This window comes from Thunnus albacares, chromosome 18, assembly GCF_914725855.1.
Source record: "Thunnus albacares chromosome 18, fThuAlb1.1, whole genome shotgun sequence".
Lineage (NCBI taxonomy): Eukaryota > Metazoa > Chordata > Actinopteri > Scombriformes > Scombridae > Thunnus > Thunnus albacares.
Window position 1 is genome coordinate 16425098 of NC_058123.1, and position 21336 is coordinate 16446433.

The 21336-nt window shown below is 39.0% G+C and overlaps 1 protein-coding gene and 1 long non-coding RNA gene across 3 annotated transcripts; one reads left to right on the forward strand and one right to left on the reverse strand.

Annotated features, from left to right (window-relative positions):
- Window positions 1–310: 310 nt before the first annotated feature.
- Window positions 311–5248, reverse strand: LOC122967877. The gene is made up of 3 exons (XR_006398698.1): window positions 5097–5248; window positions 1417–1609; window positions 311–1224 (listed from the first exon to the last, which is right to left on the reverse strand). It is a non-coding gene; the product is annotated as an uncharacterized LOC122967877 (long non-coding RNA).
- On the forward strand, window positions 4737–21155 carry LOC122967876 (bone morphogenetic protein 1-like). Of its 2 annotated transcripts, none has more exons than XM_044332658.1 (20): window positions 4737–5136; window positions 10055–10165; window positions 10278–10427; window positions 10559–10676; window positions 11531–11709; window positions 11839–11944; window positions 12945–13069; window positions 13285–13400; window positions 14120–14222; window positions 14362–14478; window positions 14658–14803; window positions 15124–15319; window positions 15428–15553; window positions 16533–16696; window positions 16810–16990; window positions 17943–18068; window positions 19232–19359; window positions 19455–19668; window positions 19861–20111; window positions 20203–21155. In XM_044332658.1, the coding sequence occupies exons 1-20, from the start codon at window positions 4986–4988 to the stop codon at window positions 20335–20337; spliced, it is 2943 nt and encodes a 980-aa protein (XP_044188593.1). In that variant the 5' UTR covers window positions 4737–4985; the 3' UTR covers window positions 20338–21155. The 2 variants fall into 2 exon arrangements, with proteins under 2 accessions (XP_044188593.1, XP_044188594.1); XM_044332659.1 differs by having other exon boundaries at window positions 16536–16696.
- The last annotated feature ends 181 nt before the right edge of the window (window positions 21156–21336 follow it).

A 21336-nucleotide genomic window follows, 5' to 3' on the forward strand; every position in this document is an offset into this window, starting at 1 on the left:
AGCAAGAAAGCAAACGATATATTTTGATCTGTTTTTTGAAATGTCACACTACACTATTAAATTTTGTGTTCCTTTGTTTCTCCAATTTTTTGTCATATCGTGTGAAGAAACTCTGACAATTCATCACTGTAACAAAAGTTTCAGTTAAGCATAGATCATAGACACCTTCAGTTTTTTCTTAAGCATTTCATATTCACAGCTCTTCTGCTCTCCCGCCTCTGTCACAGTGTCTCTGGTTTTCCTGCCTGTGTGTACAGTATTTTTTATTCCTCACCTTTCCACAGGTGCTCTTGGTCTACTCCCGTGTTTTTCCACACTTGTGGCTCATCACTGATCAGCTTTGATCTGCTGCTCCTCCAATTAATGTTTGTATGTATATAAAGAGGGGCAGAATATGTGTTTTGTTTTGTTTTTTTTGTCAGATTATATATGTTGCCAAGCTGATTCACTGTATTACAGACATTCTTGGATTTTCTGTTTAAAGGCGGGGCGGTTCAAGGGTCAGAAGAGATCCAGGGTTTAGCCTAGAACCCTGTGGATGAGTCTCACAAAGTATCACAAATGTAATGTGGCGCACATTAAAATGTGAGAAGTTTAATCTTCCAAGAGGCAAAATAATTTTATACACACTGTGAAATGTAACTTTTGATACATTGACCATTAAAGCCAAATAAGGTCCAACTGACATAAAGACAAAATGAAATAAAAATAATACCACTGACACATGATATTCCAAATACACAAACATCTCTGAACCAGTCAGGTAAGTCTACTAATACACACTGGTATCACTATTTGTGAATCAGTTATTCAAATGTATTTTCATGTTATGATCACAAAACTTTAACATACCAAACCAGACAAAGTAAATTATTTAGCAATTATTTTCTTAAGACCCTATCAACAGTGCATGAGGAAATTATCACATCTGAATACACTATCACACCCAGTCCATCAGATTGATATTGATTGACGCTGCCAAACTCTTACAAAGAGTTAGTATACACAACATCCTTCTTTTTTCATAGACAGGTTAAAGAAAAAAAGACATAAAATATTAAAAATGAATAAAATGTTTACCAGCTCTTTTAATATGAACTAGCCTCCTTTACACTTTGACTATTCAATTGCTGTATGTCACCTGTTTCTCTTGCACCACTTGCTGTCTGCCTCATTTTCTCTCCCTGCTCTTCTGTTGCTTTCTTAACTGACCACAATCTCATTCTGGTAAAAAGGGACGATAAACAGTAACCTCAAACACTATTGTTAGATGCTGTTTTAACTTTAATAGACATAAAAACTCCCTCTTGCCTCCAACAGTTGCCAGTCAAAACTTATTTTGCCACCGTTAACGTAGCAGAACAATCGGAAACACGTAATTAACTGAAAAAATCTAGCATTTTAAACAAAACTCACCCACTCCTGAAGCCTCCATGTTATCTGTCCTTATCTGTCACTATCTGGATAACTAGGCTGCTGCTGGACTGGGACTTGGACTGGTAGCTATGCTGCTGCTGCTGGACTGAGGCTTCATCCTCTCAATTTCCTGTTCCTAGCTGCAGGTCTGTTTCCAGAAGCTGATGTCTTTTTTCTATCCCTTCTGGTTCATCTGTGGCACAGCAAGTCAAGTCAGTTTTATTCATATTTATATGCAATTCACAAATTTGCCTCAGGGGGCTTTCCATCTGTATAGTAATACAACATCCTCTAACCTTATCCTTCACCATTAATAAGACAATTTAAGAAATATCTAACTCATATTAATGTAAAAATAGATGTTTATAAGAAGATGAAACATTCAAAAAATAATATAGTTTAAACTGAAATGAAAACAATTCACAACCCAGCTTAAGTTTAGATCAGTCAATACAACAAAATTGAAACAGCTGCTGAAATATTTTAAGCATTTATCATCATGTTTACATGTTTTCATGAAAGCTCTCCTATTTTCATGCTTTATGTGATTATGACAGAAGCCTCATTCAACCTATTTAAACACCATTTGCTAACTTTAAACAAGTCAACAAGCCAATCTGCTCCAGGTCACTAATAATAGTCTCAGTATATGAATGGAAAGAGGAGAGTGTTTCAGAAATATTAGAGCATTAGTGATGTCATAAAAATATTCATAGTACAACATGAAAAAGTTGATATTTATGGATTTTGTCACTCCTATTATTATTCTTTATGTTACTTTGATTTGGGGGACAATCATGCTCTCAGGTTTGAAACTACAGTTCCCAGAATGCTTTAGGGGATGTAAAAAAGAATAATAACATTGCCAGTGAGTTAGTTTTGGGCCACAACTTTATCCCTGATTTTAGTCTGTATTTGTTTACATTTTGGCAAATTGTCACCACTTAAAGTATACTGAATTAGCTATTAGTAGTTCCTGTTTGCAGTGCAGCCATAGATGTAGACACAACTATCACTGGATGACTTTGACACTGAAGAAAACTTAAAGTCGTCCTCCACTCAGTAATATTTTTTTTCTTCTTGTTCCTACAGTTGGATGTTTGAGCTTCTCTGTGCAGAATGATGTTTGACACTTGAAGGCTGTTTTCATATTTATCTGCTGAGAGTGGAAAGTTTCTCTGTGCTCATTGAAAATCAGATTGTCAAGGGGCAGGACTATGAGCATCATTTGTGACATCACACCTAGTTTGGAGCCAATCATGGTCCAATATTCAATTTACACACAAATGTGATTTGGAAACTTGAAACCTCCAGTGCACAAACACTGAGAACTGACTTTTCATTGAAGTAGGAGACATCATGTCCAACACTTTAACTTTTGAAATTAAAAATATTTGCATATTCATTGATTCTGAAATTTTTGATTAGGGAGAAGGAGTAGATGCCTTTTAAGGATTTTAAAGTGGTAATTATTCTTTTATTGTGGAAAAAACATATTAGACACACTCTCAATACATGTCTGGAGGGGATCTTTAAAAATGTGATGATTGTCAGGTAAGTTGTGGTGTTTGAGGAAGTGTCTTTTTTCTATTAATTCTAAGCAGAACATTGTAACATGTAAGTCATACTAAATATAGCAATATAAGTACGCTGTCTGTGTGTTACTGAGTTATGGCTCAAAGGAGGAGTAGGGGTTTTGACACAAATTGTGGATCATGCCACTCCCACCATGCCCCCTTCAACTGTCTTGTTGATGCAAACCTGATGAAATGACTCCATCTGAAGAGGCTTTTCTTTTTGAAAAGGTTTGTTATATCTATGAATGGAGAAGCTTCTTACATAAGTTGGTGATAAGTTGCAGGTGCAGGGCAGGGCTGGCGCTCTTCGACTTATGCTCCGTCAGGAAATCCCTCCAACCACAATCATAAAAAGACATTGGTTCCACCGTAGCATTGATATGAGTTTCAAATGAATACCATGCATTAATAACAGAAAGTGAATTGGAAAAAAAAAAGATTCGGGGCTTTGCTGAAAACATTTGGGGCTTAAGCCCCGGAAGCCCACCCCTGCCGCCGCCAATGGTTTAAAGAATAGAATAGAATAGTGTCAACATGACTAACTCGTACTGAACTACCCAAGTTCACCAAATCTTCACAGACACAGTGGTGATAGCCTGTGTGATTTCTGTTGATTGGAAAAGTCAAACAACAAAGAAGGTTGAATTGACTTGTCTGTCAAAGTCCATTTTACACACTGAAAAGTGTATGAGAGGCAACCAGAGCACAAGAAGCCTGTGGGAACATGTTAAAAGAGCACACCAACAGTGCCAATATACAAACTTATGTAAACAAGTCCTATAAACTAGAAGAGAAAATACACTGTTGGCTGAGAATGACACATCCGAGCCCATATTAGCAGGAAATGGTTTTGCATTTTGAGAAATGCGCTTATTTGTGAATTTAAAGAGTTGGAAAAAAAATCTGATGGTCATATGAAATTGTATCTTCAAAACAGCTTTTGCTTCTAATGTGAGCCCAGAGATGCTATATTGACACTGTCGTTGCAAAACACACATAACGTCTGTGTGACTTAAATAAAAAAGGGCCATTTTGAGACTTGAATTTTCCACCAGCCTTTGAAGATGGTTAAAAAACTGAGATGATCTCAAAGCAACTGTGGCTGCTGCAGACGAGAGACCGCATAACACCAAACCAACTGAACTGGTGACAGCAGTTTGGCCTTTCACCCATTAAAAAAAAAAAAAAAAATCATGGCAGCAGTCCTCTGTGTGTGTGCCAGTATAAAAAGCAGTTCATAGAGGAGGCTGAATCTTCTCTTGCCATCATTGAATGACACTGTGTCTGAGATGAAGAGCAGAAAACAGGATTGTTGATTGACAATTGAAGTAGACAAACTTTTTAACTTTTAACTATATGCATAAGTTTACATTTTGGTTTAAATCAATGGATGACCAGCTGAAGAGGATGTTCGACAGTTCCTCAGTAAGTGCATCCTTTTTGCCTCTTAAAATGTTATATAGGCTCGCTCTGTGTCTCCACACACTATAGAAAGTGTGTGTGTGCAGGTCCTGCAGCCTGCAGGTGGTGTATCAGGTCAATTAACTGTTTCTGTGCAAAGTGTGCAAGTACAGATTATAGCTAGAAATTTCCTTTTTAATATCCTACTTATCTTTAATCTAGACTCCAAAATAATCCTGTATGATCCACTAAAACAAAACAAAATAATATATCATTTAAAAACAGAAAGAAAGAACGAAAGATTAAATGAGGCTTAACTGCTTACACATCACATTAATGTTCATAAGCCATATGTGTGCAGCAGGTGAAGTTCCTCTCTGACTTCAGATGCATGGATGTGTGTGTTTTGCAGTGAGCTGTGTGAGCTCTGCTCTCGGTCCTGTATGTCAGCGAATCACTGCAGCAGAATGGAGACGTGAGAAAACAGCGCCGTGTTTCTAAAATCACACCGCCGCTGTCGAGGAACTTTTTGAGCTCTTTTCTCTTCCCCCTAACAATTCCCAGCGCCCATTAACTCGTATTCCTGCTTAGATGTTTTACCAAAAAATAATGGCAGTCGCTCCAACATTTTTGTTCCTGCTGTGCGGTCTGCGCGTCTCTCTGGCAGTTGATTGGGAGTTTATGGACACAAATTTTACCTACCTCGTTGATGCAATCGACTACAAGGATCCCTGTAAAGCTGGTAAAGTGGATTTCATCTCCTCTGCGAATGTGTTCATCTTTTGCATTTCTTGCTATGTGTGTAAGCCTTTTGGTCAATACTCATAAAACCTTCAGGCACTAATTACAGTGGACTAGGCAGATATATAGGCTAAAAGTTAAATGCAGATCTCAATGATGTAGCCTGTATGTGAGGGCTGTGGCAATTAAGGATGAAACATGTGCAAATATCAATATTTAAATGCAAAAGAGCTAAAAAAAAAAAAAAAAAAAGTAAGTGCTCCATAATCTTGTAATTTATTGGTGCAGGTCATTGTTATGTCATTTGATTAAAATATTAAAATTACCTCATTTCAACCCACCATCTAATGTATAAACCAATAATACAAAACAGCCAAACAATAACAATGAAATTTAATTGTAATTAGATGAATAATTTTTTTGTTCAGCTGAAATCAAGAACATAACTTACCTGAAGTCACTTTTCAAAGGCTGGTGAGGTGATTCCTCGACACAGCAGACAGTACAGTTATCATTGATACATGCAGTTTAGATTAATATAGAGCAGCTCCAGTCTTAATAGACAGATGATATGATGTACTACAGAGAGCACCTGAACAGTCTCTGTGTCTGTACATTAATACTTTCATAGTCGAACCTATACTTTCTTCATATGTTATTGTATTTGAAGGAAATATTTGGATCTTTTGTATTTACTCGCTTTTTTCCTGCCATATGTTAGCTAATCTGTTTCACCTTGTTTTACTTGTAAAGTATATTGTGGCCTTGGTAAGGACAAATCACCTTCAGTCAACTGATCTCAAGCTAAAGGGATCATACGCATTTTTAAAGGGAGGTTTTTTTTTTGTGATCAAATTATTATTTTTTATTGTTTTTCAGTAGAGGTTAGATTGAATATAACAGCAAATCTACTAACTACTGGACATATATTATTCTAATATACACATAGAAACATGATACTCTTGTTAATCCATGTACAATATGACATTCATTAACTGTCCGACAAGGGCTCTTCTTTGCTCCTCCAGTCTTTAAAGTTTCCCCTTCTTCCCTTCCCCGACCCTGGATTGCACATGGGTAAGGCAAAGAAGAAAAATCAAAAGAAAGATCAGTTATAAGTGCCATAAAATACCACAGAAAAAACATTATTAGACCATATAGCGATGATGGTATAAACATTTGTATTCAGTCAAACATTATTTCCCAATCTGTGCTAGATTAATTTATCTTTCTCCAGTACCTTGGACAAGGTATCTCCCTTCGCACCGTTGGTCCGAGCTATAGAGAGTTCCAGAGAGATGATGTCTAATAATGAGAGAATCCATCTGGGAAATCTGAAGTTTATGGGGAGGCTTCCACCTCAATACTAACAACTTTTTAGCAGCTGTCAAACCTAAAAGTAGAAATATTTTAAGATTTGGTAACATTAATTAATGAGTCATCATTTAGAAGTTTGACATGTTTAAATGATCTACTTTACATTAGCAAAACACACTGTATTGATAATAGATATGCAGATACACTGGACACTAATGATGATGTTTATATCATGCATTATGAATTAAAAGTTAAATCTGAATTTATTGTCATGAAGCCGCCGGACTGTCTCTGATTGTGTAAATCAATCTGACATGCCTTTTGTAATGAGCCTTCTCGACTGTTCAAGAAAATGCAACATTTTTTTTTCTCCGTCATCTTATATGCCAAACAATTACTTTGGTTATTGGGGGGCCTCCAGCTGGTCGGGGTCCCTTTTCACTTGTGACTTCTGCAACTTCCAAAACACACCACTCTTCTCCGAGGCAGTTGCCTGGAGACTAGAGGTCATTGAGGCCGTGCCAGAGCCGTCCTCGGCTGGACGCCGGTGAAATCCCTCTGGCTTCGGGGCATGGGGTGCACACCGCAGGGGTGACAGTCATTTACAGTCACCATTTGCATGAGTGAATTCACTTCAAAGGCCGACACAGGGCCCGCTACGTCTTTTCATTTAGACTTTCAGGCTTTCAATGGTTGTTACATCACACGGCTAAATGAGGTATTTAATGGGAAAGACTCTGGTGAGCTGTTCTGCTTGACTTATGCAGGATGTATGGTAGAAATACAGGAGAAAACATGGATCTAGTGTGTGTGTGATGTTCATTATATGTGTCAGAAAAGATGTTTTGAAGCCTGGATTTGAGTTCACCACTCAGTGTCATGTATTTGTCAGTTACTGGAGCCAGAAAATCCTAATATTGGCATCAGGATGAAGCCTGGGTGTCATTCAAGTAGACACACTTCATCAAATACCTCTTCATACAAATAGTATTTCAACAAACATTTCACCATGCTGGTTTCTATTTAACCTCCTAAAGTTAATACTGGATGTGAGCTCAGTTTCCATGACAAGAATTAAATCTGTAAAACATGTGCAGAAAATCAATTTAATCTGGTAGATATTTGTCAAACATATTAAGAGACTATGGGTGTTTTTGAATTATTGCAGGCCTTTCTGCCATCTTGGCAGGTGTCTATTGTGGTTGATTCAATGTCACTTGATTCAGTGCTGCAACAGGTGGTCATCAGAGTGTGTTTTTACTCTCTAAATCCCAGTGACCCACAATAAATGAAACTGGGTACACCGCACTGCACCGTCACACCACTTTAAGCTATGAGACAATCATCCTTCCTTCTTGTTTGTTTTCTTTCTTGTGATTACTGATGATTGCTCTTCTTTTTCCCAATCCTCAGAAAGTGAGGTTGAAAAATAAACTATTTTTATCCTGATTGATTTGCCATATTGAGAACAGAGGTTGTCTCACCACCTCTGCCTGTTTTTCAATCTCAACACCACCAGTTTCCATCTCTCACTCTCTGCACTACACTGTTGATAAACACATCAAGTCATTATTTATCACACCACATGTGACAACAGTTTCAAAAATGTGAGTAATAACAATGATCGGAAGGACAATGACGATTATAAAATTCTGAAGAATTGTTATTGTTACTTTAATGTCCTCCATCTGTGGCAGCTTTCTATGCTGCTGTAGAAATGGTGAAGCATAAGTTTGGGAACTCCATGCTGCTGAACACACACACACACACACACACACACACACACACACACACACACACACACACACACACACACACACATACACACACACACACACACACACACACACACACAAAACAAACACACTGTATTAATAGAGTGTGCAGTGGATAATTACAATCCAGCTGGTTGATCACAAGAGACTAATTTCAGAGAACACGTTTTCTCCTGATGATTAGACAGGTAGAGAAATATGTTTAGTCCATGTTATAAAGCTGTTAAATAATGCACTACTTCACCTTATCAGGCACATAAAGGTCTTTGCTCTATATGTACAGGACTTCACCCCCAAGTTAATCAGTTGCTGAACATTTAAGAGCAAGTTGTTGCAGGAAATATGTCACCGAAACACTGCGCTTAAGGGAATTTGAGAGTTTCACTGTATCTATTAATTAAATATACATGTGGATAATAGTGTGTCCCTGTTTATTGACCAAGGCTACCATAGTAAAACAGAGTTGTATAAATTTGGACTTAATTGAAAATGAAGCCTGGTAAAGAAAGGGGACATGCTGTGCAGACATCATCGACTGTATAGGCCATTCATAAAAAAGCTTCTATAACAATAGTGCCGCCATTGTGGGCACAAAATGCTGATTTGTATGTTGCTGTTGTAAGTAGCTCTTCAGCAACATCGCACAGTCCAGCACAGTGTGATCACAGTCCTGTAAAATATTCAGTGCACATCTTCATTCTTTAAAATGACACAGTAGCTGGACAGACAGCCCTCCAATATGTACCAGTTTGTGTGCAGTACCAGTTTGTGTGCAGTGTCTGTTTGCTGATCAAACAGACACATGGAGTCCTGTTCGGGCCTCTTTTCAGGACAGAGGTATTCACTTAAAGACACAGTAAATCCTACAGTGAGTTTTAGCTTCTGTCTGCAGGCGACGTTTTACTGAAAGTTTAAAAATTTATAGAAATTGTTGTATGGAGCAATTCATTTCACTCACTGTTCGAACAACATGGTAGGGTAGTACAGACTGTAGAGCCCCTTTAGGCAAAATTGTGATATTGGGCTATATAAGTAAAATTGATTTGACTGTATATAGTTAGCTAATGAGTGTAAGCTAGTGAGCTAATAGTAGGAGTTTGGTGATTGGCTACATGATTTTTAGAATTATATTTTATCAAAATTTAGTTTCCTATTTTCAGATTAGGTTTTCTACTTTCAAACCACTTAGCTTCTTTTTCAGAAATGTCACATTCTTGGAGCATTTCAACCTGTCATAACTTGGCCGTTTGGCAGCAGCAGAAACAATCTGAAAACACAACACTGACTTATTATCATCATATTGTTGGTATGATGATCTTACAGAGATACAAGCAGCATTATCATTCATTTAGAGTCATTTCTGGTGACCTGGCCAATGTACTTGAAGTCCAATAGTCACCCTCCTTTTATCTCCGGTTTTGGTCTCCACCATCTCCTGAGGGAAATATCTGTCTCTTTAGCTGCTAAATGCTCCACTATGATCACCAGCTGGCTGCTAACTGTGTCTGCTTGCCATTTGGTGCTGGGCAGGTATGTGAGAGTGACCCAAAACAGTAAAGTTGTGGGTCGAAAAACCAAAAACGTTAGCTGAAAGAAGCTATAAAGCTCCGTATAGTTGAGGGGAACTGCAGACGTGGGTAATAATTCTCACTACAAGCGAACCATTTCACAAACAAGTATTCATGTGAACCATAGTTAATAGAAAAAGTTACCCACACTACAGTCTTGTATGTATAAATGTGTTGATAGCAGAGTTTATTGTTTCTACATTTTAACATACAGCTTTATAAAGTAACAGTCTATCTGTGTGTATTCTGTCTTCCCCAGCTGCATTTTTGGGAGATATTGCCCTGGATGAAGATGACCTTCTCTTGTTTAAAGAGGTCCACAACACTGAAGGTGCACGACACACCGTCCAGACCAACCAAACAGACTCAGGTATCAAAGGAGAAATTATTTTACTCATATATAAATAATTCTGACTGACTTTTTAGGCTATTTGAACTCTTTTGAGATCCAAGTGAAAAGATTTCCGATGCACTTGTTACAGTTAACAGTTCCACCTCCAATGAGAGTGTCAGAAGTAAGAGAGCTGCAGACAGACACACACTCCATCGTTGGAGGAGGGCGGCTACCTCCAGACCTGAGCGAGTTTGGCCGGACGGCATCATACCATACATGATCAGTGGGAATTTCAGTGGTGAGTTATGAGTAAACACAACCATTTTTCATCTGTTCTTACAAGAAATTTGTGTCATATAAACGGCCAGACATTGCCATGTCTTCTGGCATCCTGAGGCTGTCAGACTCTAATCCAGAGTTTCCTTCCAGGCAGTCAGCGAGCCATTTTCCGTCAGGCGATGCGTCACTGGGAACGGCACACTTGTGTAACGTTCACTGAGAGGACAACTGAAGAAAGCTACATTGTTTTCACCTACAGACCTTGTGGGTGAGTTGGGTGCTCATTAACCAATTTTAAAAAAGTTATTTTGTTTGTTTGCAGGTTATATATTTATTGATTCATGAAAAGATTTGTAAATAAATGATGTTTCAGCCTATAAGACAGAGGAACACAAGAGGCCAGATTTTTTTGTTTACTACAAATCAAATATATTAAACGCTGTTCTAGGGATCCATTGGTTTTCCATTCATTTTCATACGATGTGAAAGTCAATTAGCAGACTCTATAAGCTTGTGTGAGCTGTTTAATCCATCACAACACACATCAAGTCTGCATTCATTTTTGTCCAAGTAACAGTATAATCATGAGATAATGCAGGGCAGACTTTTTATATGAATCTGTGCTTAAAAACGCAGCAATAATCAATATTTTTATAATAAACAAGGGATCAAATGACATGTATATGTGAAAGATGTCACTTGTTGTTATGAAAACACACAAATTATCAGCATTTTATTGTCTTTCAGCTCATTGTTTTGGTTTTTTGGCCCACAACCTTTCTGTTTTGATTCACTCTCACTACTCTTATCAGCATCATTTCCATCAGCAGGCAACTATTTTTAGCAAACAATCTCTAAAAACTGCTTGTACGCTACCTGCCCAGCACTGAATGGGCGATTAGCTGGTGAACATAGTGAAGCATTTAGCAGCTAAAGACCTACAGTACATATCCAAAACCGTATAATAATACCTGCATTTGAAAAATGAGAAGTATGGATGATTTATTAATGAGAAATAAAACTTGCACACACACTGGTATAGTCTTTTTCACATTGCGTAGAGAATCAGTGTTTGTTTTAGGTACTCCACAATGTGGACCTGAACAGTGTCACACCTTGCAGGTGTTGTTCCTACGTGGGGAGGAGAGGCGGCGGCCCTCAGGCCATCTCTATAGGAAAGAACTGTGACAAGTTTGGCATTGTGGTACATGAACTCGGCCATGTAATTGGCTTCTGGCATGAACACACGCGTCCGGACCGTGACGAGCATGTAAGCATCATCAGAGACAACATCCAACAAGGTACTGCATGTGTGGCTTGGTGAAATGCATGGTAGACATGAATAAGTGTGAATGTATGTGTGTTGTGCTCACTGACCGTCCAGATGTTTCTTCTTGCATTTAGTCCAATGACTGTGTGTGTATCAATAGGACAGGAGTATAACTTCCTGAAGATGGAGCCGGGTGAGGTTGACTCACTTGGGGAGGTATACGACTTTGGCAGCATCATGCATTACGCAAGGAATACATTTTCCAGGTTGGCATGTGAAGCTTTGTAATGCTTTACACAATTTTCTTTTCTTAAGTTAGTTTTATTTCCCAGGTGTGAGTTTCCTGAGTTTTCTGGCTTACTTTTGGTCACATTAACAGAGCTGCATTCACTTACCTGAGAGCTGTACCATTAAAGGTCATTAAACAGCTCCACTGGGGCTATTGGGTTATTGGGTAAATGCCTTTCTCAAGAGCCTAATTGTTGAGCATTGTTGATGTTGTAGTGACATGGTTGGTGTGCACCAACCTGCTTCTTTACCCAGACCACCACCATGACTACCTTGCTTCTGAGACATCCTTAGTACAATCCATCTTTGTGTAATACATAAACAGCCCTGCTGCCACACTGACCTGGTGTTTGTCCTTTTATTTGGCTCTGCTAAACAAGCTCTAAAGGAAACCTCGGGGGATTTGGTCCTTTATTGTCACAGAAATGGTCTCACACTAGTCTCCTTTTCATTGCTGTCTCGTGCATGTTGTTGCCCTGTTGCCTTTCTCTGTGCTTTGGTTTTTTACCTCCATAACCGCTTTGCTGGTCTGGGTCATGGAGGCATGCCAAGCTAAATAAAGGCCTGGCAGTTCAGGCTTTTTGAACTGCCAAGGCCTTTGGGCTGGAGTGGCCTTTTTTCTCTGGCATTCAGGAGCGGGCTCCACTGAGCCGGCTGGCACCGGCGAAAAGCCCCATTCAGAGCGCTCTGTTTACACATGCCTGTCATTCACGGGTGCATCACCATGGGAACTGTGCAAGAGTGAGCTCCAAACCCAGCGAGAGATTATCAGAATCAATAAAGTATCAAGGTGTTGAGCAGGAGTCGGATCTGAAAGAATCCGTCATTCTGTGAGAACTTTTGGGAACCAAATTTTCCTGCACATGTATGCAGTTAGATGTTATTTCTCATCAGCCTTTTTGTGCTCTTATTGATTTTTGGATCGTTAGATGTTCTCTAAGCAATGAATTGCTCAGGTTTGTGATTTTTCTGACACAGAGGCGTCTTCTTAGACACAATCTTGCCACGTTATGATGTCAATGGAGCCCGGCCACCAATCGGACAGAGGACCAGGCTAAGCAAAGGGGACATTTCGCAAGCCCGCAAACTCTACAAATGCACAAGTAAGATGCATTTGATGTGTAGACAATATAATCGCCTTATAATAAATCCAAAAATATGACATCAGACTTTAATTTTAGTTAGGCATTGCAGATTTTGACTAGATATAACTTGTGACAATCAAAACCTTGTCCGTTTTTCAGTTTGGGACTTGTTATTGTGATGTTATTTCTCTTAATCACAGTATAATTGTGTTGATGTCATGTGGTTATGACAGAGTGTGGGGACAGCCTGCAGGAGAGTACCGGAAACTTCTCTTCCCCTGGTTTCCCCAACGGCTACTCAGCATACGCTCACTGTGTGTGGAGGATCTCTGTCACTCCTGGAGAGAAGGTGAGCAATGACAAATAAGTGGATGCATTAATTCAATAAGTACCAGACAGTCAAGTTACTAATTTGATTAATGCTCTTATTTACTCATTCATAATACATTTTTAATAAATAAATTGTCCTAATCCCATATATGGTCATTAAAATGAGAAATTAAACAACCAGTCCAATCGGTCCAACGCAGAATCTCTTAAATTGTTATTAATTCTGCAATTATTGTGACAAACATATCTGTCATATGGAAGGACATATGATGTGCAGATGAAAATTATTATCAAGGTCAATGTGACAATTTATCATGATATACTGTAGATATTTATCATGTTGTGCAGCTTTAACATCAATCAGAGGGTGAATGAATCTTCCTAAGATTTATATCATCAGTATAGTCCAATCATCATATAACTGTAACTCAGCAGCTTTACATAGAAACAACACTGTTACCTCAATTATGAAGACATTTCAATCAAACAGTTTCTTGGTTTGAAAGTCTCTTAAAGTTTCCCGTCACTTAAATAGAATTGTCAAAAATCAGTACATGGATAGCTCTTTGTCAGTTAAAAAATGTCAAACAAAAAGAGGAGAACACTGTGTTGTTGTCATTTGTGTTTGATTAATTAAGTTTATTTGATCAACTCTTGTGAATCTCGTGAATCTAGCTAGCTGTTAAATCTTGATATCAGATGTTTCTTGTAACCACTCACCCTCCATCTGTCTCTTAGATTGTTCTGAATTTTACCTCCATGGACCTCTTCAGGAGTCATTTGTGCTGGTATGACCATGTGGAGGTCCGAGATGGATACTGGAGAAAAGCTCCTTTGAAAGGTCTTTAACTTTAACTTAACCACGAGAATCATCCAAAAACCTGTCATCATATATGACAAACAGATGTGATACTCAGTACTGAGCACTGTGAAGTACTTACTGACAGACGGTGTCATTATTTTCTCATGTACTACAACAGGCCGTTTTTGTGGAGACATACTTCCAGATCCGATCATCTCAACTGACAGTCGACTGTGGATTGAATTCAGAAGCAGCAGCAGCTGGGTGGGCAAAGGATTTTCAGCGGTCTACGAAGGTACAACATAGACAATGTCATAATTTTACTTTACATTTGCTACATTCTCATTTGAATCGTCAGCTGTTGCAATAAGTTTTACATTTGTTTCCACATGGTAAGCTGAAGGTAGAAGTGCAGAAAGCCCGTCTCTGGATTAAACAAATTGCCATTAATCTCACTTCTCACCTCCTGTGAAGCCATCTGTGGGGGAGAGGTGAAGCGGGACAGCGGCCAGATCCAATCCCCCAATTATCCTGATGACTACCAGTCCAACAAAGTGTGTGTGTGGAAAATCACAGTAGCAGAAGGTTTCGACGTTGGCCTCTCATTTCAGTCGTTTGAGGTAAAATCCCCTTTGTTGCTATTAATTACATTGTATGGAAAGATGAAAACAAACAGCAATGAATGGTGGTTAAAGTTGAATGTAGGTGGATTACTGAGGTATGAACATATTTCATTTGTAAAATATACTTGCTGCAGAAACAAATTTTGTTAGGTTCACGCAGAGAAGTAAAGTAAGAAGTAAAACACTGTTACCATTTCAAAAAGAAAGCAGTAGAGTAGATTTGCCTTGTTCCTTTAGAAAATGGAAGGCAAGAGAGAGAACATCTGATCTGCTGTAGAGTCTCTTCGCAAACTTCACTGTCCTTGTTTTGACTGTAGACTGAGAGACACGACAGCTGCGCCTATGACTACGTGGAAGTGAGGGATGGCAGTTCGGAGAGCAGCCCGCTGCTCGGCCGTTTCTGTGGCTATGACAAACCAGACGACATGAAAAGCAGCTCCAACCAGCTCTGGCTGAAGTTTGTATCTGATGGATCGGTCAACAAAGCTGGGTTTGCAGCCAACTTCTTTAAAGGTTAGAAGGTCATTTCCAGCAGTGAAAATGACTTTTGGTTTGCACATGTGGCAGGTGATGTTTTTGTCTGGCACATAAAACAAATTTGTGTGATTTCTCATTTGCTAGAGATGGACGAGTGCTCCAGACCTGACAACGGTCACTGTGAGCAGCGATGTCTGAACACGCTGGGCAGCTACAGATGTGCCTGTGACCCTGGATATGAGCTGGCAGCGGACAGACGCAGCTGTGAGAGTGAGTGTAGAGCACGACTCATCACGCTATCTTAAATCTGCCATTAGACTGCCACAACATCAAAAGGCCTGCAAGCTAGTTCAGCACATTCTACATTCATCTAATAATCTATTCCACATAAGGTGGCTGAAATAATACAAACATAATATAAAACACTGTGCATGGACACTGCTTCTCTGGGATAAAGTGAGAAAAGCAACTGAAAGACCCACTGAGAACTGGAACCCAATGAGGAGGCCATGCAGGGTCGCAAACTGTAGTTGACATTTGTTCCCACTTGAGTACATTCATCCTCAGGCCCATTCAGCGGCTGAACCCGGCCGGTCAACACGCTCAAGAGTAGCTGATTTAAGTTCCTGTCTACAACCAAAAAAAACTTCTGTCAGACAGGCCTGAGGGCAGCAGCTGGAAAGCATCAACTTTGAAAACAAAGTCAAAAAGTATTTTTGTCATCAGATAGATAGATGAAAACTGGAAGTTATATATGGTATTTTATCTGTTGCATGAATCCACTAGTACATGTGTTTATAAGGAACACACCAGTGTTGAGATGTAGCATTTTACTCTTTGACCACAAGAGAGCAGTGCTTCCTTGCTGTAACATCACTGTGAGTCTTTGACAGTCTGTTAGGTCACTGATTTGATTAAGACAGAATAAACAGGAATTGCATTTCTCTTCCATGCAATTTGATGCATTCCCTGATTTTTTGAAATTTTACTTGTTTGATTTTTTACCATTACTGAGTGATTCCAGTACCACAATATCCTCTTATGGCAGTTGGTTATTACTTGTTTATTAAGTAGTTATTTCTTGTCATTTACTAATTAATTAATAGCCTGAAAATTAAAAAGCTTACTTTTTCTGCATATAAAGGAGTCATGAGTAGGTTTAAGAATTAACAAAGTCACAAATTGGTAATTTTTGAATTTTCCCTCACACTTCTACTGTACCACTAAAATCTGTGCTTTCTCCCACCAGCAGCTGCCTGCGGTGGCTTCATCACCAAGCTGAATGGCTCCCTCACCACCCCTGGGTGGCCCAAAGAATACCCACCCAACAAAAACTGTGTGTGGCAGCTGGTGGCACCCATTCAGTACCGCATCACCCTGGTGTTCGATGTGTTCGAGACTGAAGGCAACGATGTAAGTTACCTGCAGAGGCTTTATCAGATAACCTACAGATGACATGACAGTTTCACTGGCCAGTTCTTCTTTGTCCTTGATAGTGAGTAAAATTTTCTAGTGTTTACCATCAGGTGTGTAAGTATGATTATGTGGAGGTGCGCAGTGGGTTGAGCTCAGACTCAAAGCTTCATGGGAAGTTCTGTGGAGCAGAGAAACCTGAGGTCATCACTTCCCAGCACAACAACATGAGGATTGAGTTCAAGTCTGACAACACTGTCTCCAAGAGGGGCTTCAAGGCTCATTTCTTTTCTGGTAAGCCATGATGTATTGAGGAAGGAACTATTTCAGAAGTATTACGTAATGCACACTTATGTTTAGATCTGATACCATCACCCAACACTGAAGAACAATGCAAGCAACTGTCTTCAGTTTCTGCCACCAGAATGAGGGCAGTGCAGCTTGTTTGAGGCTTAGATTTTTACATATTTACATTCATATTCATAATCAGCTGCACATTTTGCACTATTCACAATTATTCCTTTTTTTAACTGCCTCATCTGATGGTTGCCATTTTTTCCAAATTAATATTTCAAAGAATATTTCATTGCAGAACATTTGCCATTTAGCAGAATGATTCGAAAAGTCAGACCACAGATAGCCGTAGAATTAATTATGTTTCTTGTCCAATATATTTCCTGCAGGCTTTCTCCTTTGTAATTAAAACATTGGTGATAACTCCTCTACAAATCCACATGGGAGCCTCTCATTTACTGCTTCAATTAACAGTGAAAGTTTGTGATTAGACAGCTCCCTTTTTTATTTTGTATTTATTGATTGGTTGACAGTATGGCACCACACTCAGTTGCTCAATTTTTCACTTCATTTTGGCCTTTCATCCACACTGAACCAGCCCTTTTTTAAACTTTTAAAATTGTTATTTTCTAAAACAGCTTCCAGAATGGATGCATTTGAAAAACACTCATTCATGGTGGTGTGTTTTCAAAAATACTAACATAAGGCATACCCAGGAAATGATTTGCTGCGATATGGTCCAGAACTGTGGATCTTCAGACTTGAATATAATTGAACACAGAATGTAATACTCCCACATTCTTCCTCCTTGAAGAATACAGAAAGCCTTTGTGCTTACCCTCACTGCAGCTGGGCCTAAAAAAAATGTGCAAGTTTTCTGCAGCTTATTGTATCACATTCGTATGTTTGTGAAAAGGAATTTTGAGTTTAATTTCTTTAAACATCTCTACAGATATAGACGAGTGCTCTAAAGAAAACGGAGGTTGCCAACATGAATGTGTGAACACCTTTGGAAGCTACAGCTGTCAGTGCCGCAGCGGCTTCATGTTGCACGATAATAAACATGACTGCAAGGAAGGTACAGTATGCATCACTGTTGTCCTCTCATCTGTTTGATTTAAAAGGTCAGTTCATCCACATTGCAAAAAAACCCCAACATATTCTCACTTCTTTCTAGTGGTATCTAGTCTGAGATTTCTATCTCAATACAACGGAGGTGAATGGAAGTTTGTTGGTGGATTATTGCTAGAAATTTAGCATTTCTAGCAGAAATGTAAAGCATAGAGTTGAAATGGTGAGGTTATGGAACCGCCTTATGTAGTTGCCAGGGGAAAGACTGACCAAAAAGATATTTAACTGAGATTGAGCACACGAGAAGAAGCTTAGAAACTACATTCAAATCAAAGACGATTATCATACAGAGCCATATATAAAGCTAAATGTACAGAGAAGGCAAAGGTCCCTGTGTGCTCAGTTAAGAACTACTACTTAGTACTAGGTTGGCAGATATAAAGGTATTCCGGAGGAGAGACATTTATGTCTTTTTTGTGATCTTGATGTTGTCAAGGATGAATTTCATTTTGTATTTTATTGCCCTTTGTACAATGACTTGAGGAACTGTTTGTTTGAAAAGATCCAATTGAAAAGCCCTGATTTGTTTTAGGTGTCCGATGCTGATATGTTGAGTTGGCTTTTTAATATGGAGATTTTTTGTTCTAGCAAGATTTATAGGAGAAGCTTGGCAGCTAAGACAGAGAACATTATATCCATTATAACGGGACACTTCTTCCATGTAAACTAAATGTACCGAAATGCTTTCTTTCTGAATTTGTGGAATTGTACATTATGATCTGTCATGTGGCCATTCTGGTTATTATTGTCTAATGTCTTGTAAGCCCATATGGGCTGGGCACCAGAAAGGAAGTAAATAATCCCTGTGAAAACTTTTGGGTGTTTTGCTTTCTAATTTTGGTGAATCTACCCTCTAACAATGGGCCAAAGGATGTCCTATTTACCTATTACCTATTTAATAATTACTTTTAAATTCACATATGGAAAATCCCATGTATCTTTGAGTGTGGAAAGCTTTTGTTAGCGTTCATTTTGCCGTTCCTTGATGAATGTCTATCGAGAGGAAAAAGGCCCCAGAGGGGATTTGTGTTGAAGAAGAGGAAATGATGTGACCACTCAGTGATGCAGCTTTCATTGTATTGTTGTAAGCACTTATTTTACTTCTTTCAGCGGGCTGCGATCATGTGGTGAACAGTGTATCAGGCACAATCAGCAGCCCCAACTGGCCCGATAAATACCCCAGCAAGAAGGCCTGCACCTGGTCTATGTCCACGACCCCGGGCCATCGAATTAAGCTTGTATGTCGTGACCCAAAATTAAAGCTCTGACAAGCAGTTAAAATTTTGCATTCTGGATTCATATCTCATTCAATTTCTCCGTAAATGATTCTCAGGTTTTCACTGAGATCGAAATGGAGGCTCATCTGGAGTGTGCCTACGACCATCTGGAGATCTACGACGGACGAGACACCCGTGCCCCGAGTCTGGGACGTTTCTGTGGCACCAAGAAGCCTTCTCCTGTCATGTCCAGTGGCAACAAAATGTTCTTACGTTTTTTCTCTGACAACTCAGTGCAAAAGAGAGGCTTTGAGGCTTCATACAGAGCAGGTGGGCAAAGCAGCCATAAAGCTATTTTCTACCCCCAAAAAAGAATAATACTTTTGTGAAAGAATAGAACACCAAAAATGTGTCATTACAACTCAGGGTTTGTTTTCTGTTGTGCTTAAAAAGCTACATTCTTCCCTCAGTTTTACGAGTTCCTCTTTTTGACCCTCTAATTTTGTGGTTGTGAATTCCCAGAATGCGGAGGAAGCCTTAAAGCCGAGGTCAAGACAAAAGATCTGTACTCTCATGCTCAGTTTGGAGATAACAACTACCCCGGAGGCTCCGACTGTCTGTGGGTAGTGTCTGCTGAGAAAGGTTACGGAGTGGAGATCATCTTCCAAGTGTTTGAAATTGAGGAGGAGGCAGATTGTGGGTATGATTACGTGGAGCTGTATGACGGCGCTGACATCAAGTCTCCAAGGCTGGGGCGATATTGTGGATCTGGGGTAAGGCTAAAAATATTGCTCTTATGTAGTAAACACTGCTTGAAAACAACTATTCTTCCAATTTTGTTTGTATCTTTTTCTTTTTTCTCAGGCTCCAGAGGAGATTTACTCAGCTGGGGACGCCATAGTTTTAAAATTTCACTCAGATGACAGCATCAGTAAAAAAGGTTTTCATGTGCGCTACACAAGCACAAAGTTCCAGGACACATTACATGCAAGCAAGTGACTCTTGAAACTTACCCCAAAACCTAAATAGAGACTTCACCCCTAACATTTGGTCAGTCACACCCATTTCCAACGAGGAGTGAATGCATGGATTGATACCACAAACACCAACCCACATACTTTACGTTCACATCTGTTAGAAAAGAGTGAAGCCATGCAGAGAAATTACATCTTTACCCTTCCTCAGTTTGTAGCTATATAGGATGAAAGGCAAGGACTAGATTGAATTGATTATTTTGAGTACCGCCTGTAACAAGCTGATTACGTCATAGCAATGTGTGAAGATATAAAATGTATATATTGTGAATATAGTTTGCATTGTTTTTTTTAATCATGACATCCACTGTGTCACTTTTTACTGTCTGAGGTTGAAAGTTCGATCACTTATAATGAATGTAATGCACTTTGTTGTATTATATTTCTTGACAAATGCACAATGTTTATGAGTATGGAAGACAGAAAAAATCTAATTTGTTGAAAACTCAGTTTGTCAAATCAGACTTGGTCTGTTATTTAATATTTTTTGAGGCCTGCCCTTGCTTTACTTCAGTTGTAGTGCACTAACATTCCCCCAAACTGTGTTTTTTAGCAACAATATTGTCCTTCTTGCAACACTTTTTTTCTGATTGGTGTTTCTGTGCATCATATTCTCTTGCAACAGCAGCACACAATGATAATGGAAGAAATTACCACCACGTTTTTTGATATATCCAGTATGTTGCCTTTACACCTCAGATGACATGATAATCAGTAAAGTTTTATTCTATACTGACCTTAAAGGATATCGCTGGTGATTTTTTATATTTTTCTTATTGTCAACAATGCCAAACCAACAATGAATTGTGTGTGTATGCAAAGCCTGATATATCTTGTACCTCTGTGCCGTAGACCTCCGTTGTTACAATTACGGTAGAGAGTACTGTAAATGTAATGTAATGTTTTTGTGACGAAGGAACACGTCACCCAGTGCAATGGTGTAGCTTATTGGCATGTTTTTAAT

Bases quoted from the DNA above. Each gene is read 5' to 3' on its own strand.
- LOC122967876 (XM_044332658.1), top strand. From the start codon at position 4,986: ATGTTTTACCAAAAAATAATGGCAGTCGCTCCAACATTTTTGTTCCTG. The intron at 13,070-13,284 runs GTAAGATGCATT...TGGTTATGACAG, and splicing joins CAAACTCTACAAATGCACAA to AGTGTGGGGACAGCCTGCAG. The intron at 15,554-16,532 runs GTGAGTGTAGAG...TTCTCCCACCAG, and splicing joins GGACAGACGCAGCTGTGAGA to CAGCTGCCTGCGGTGGCTTC.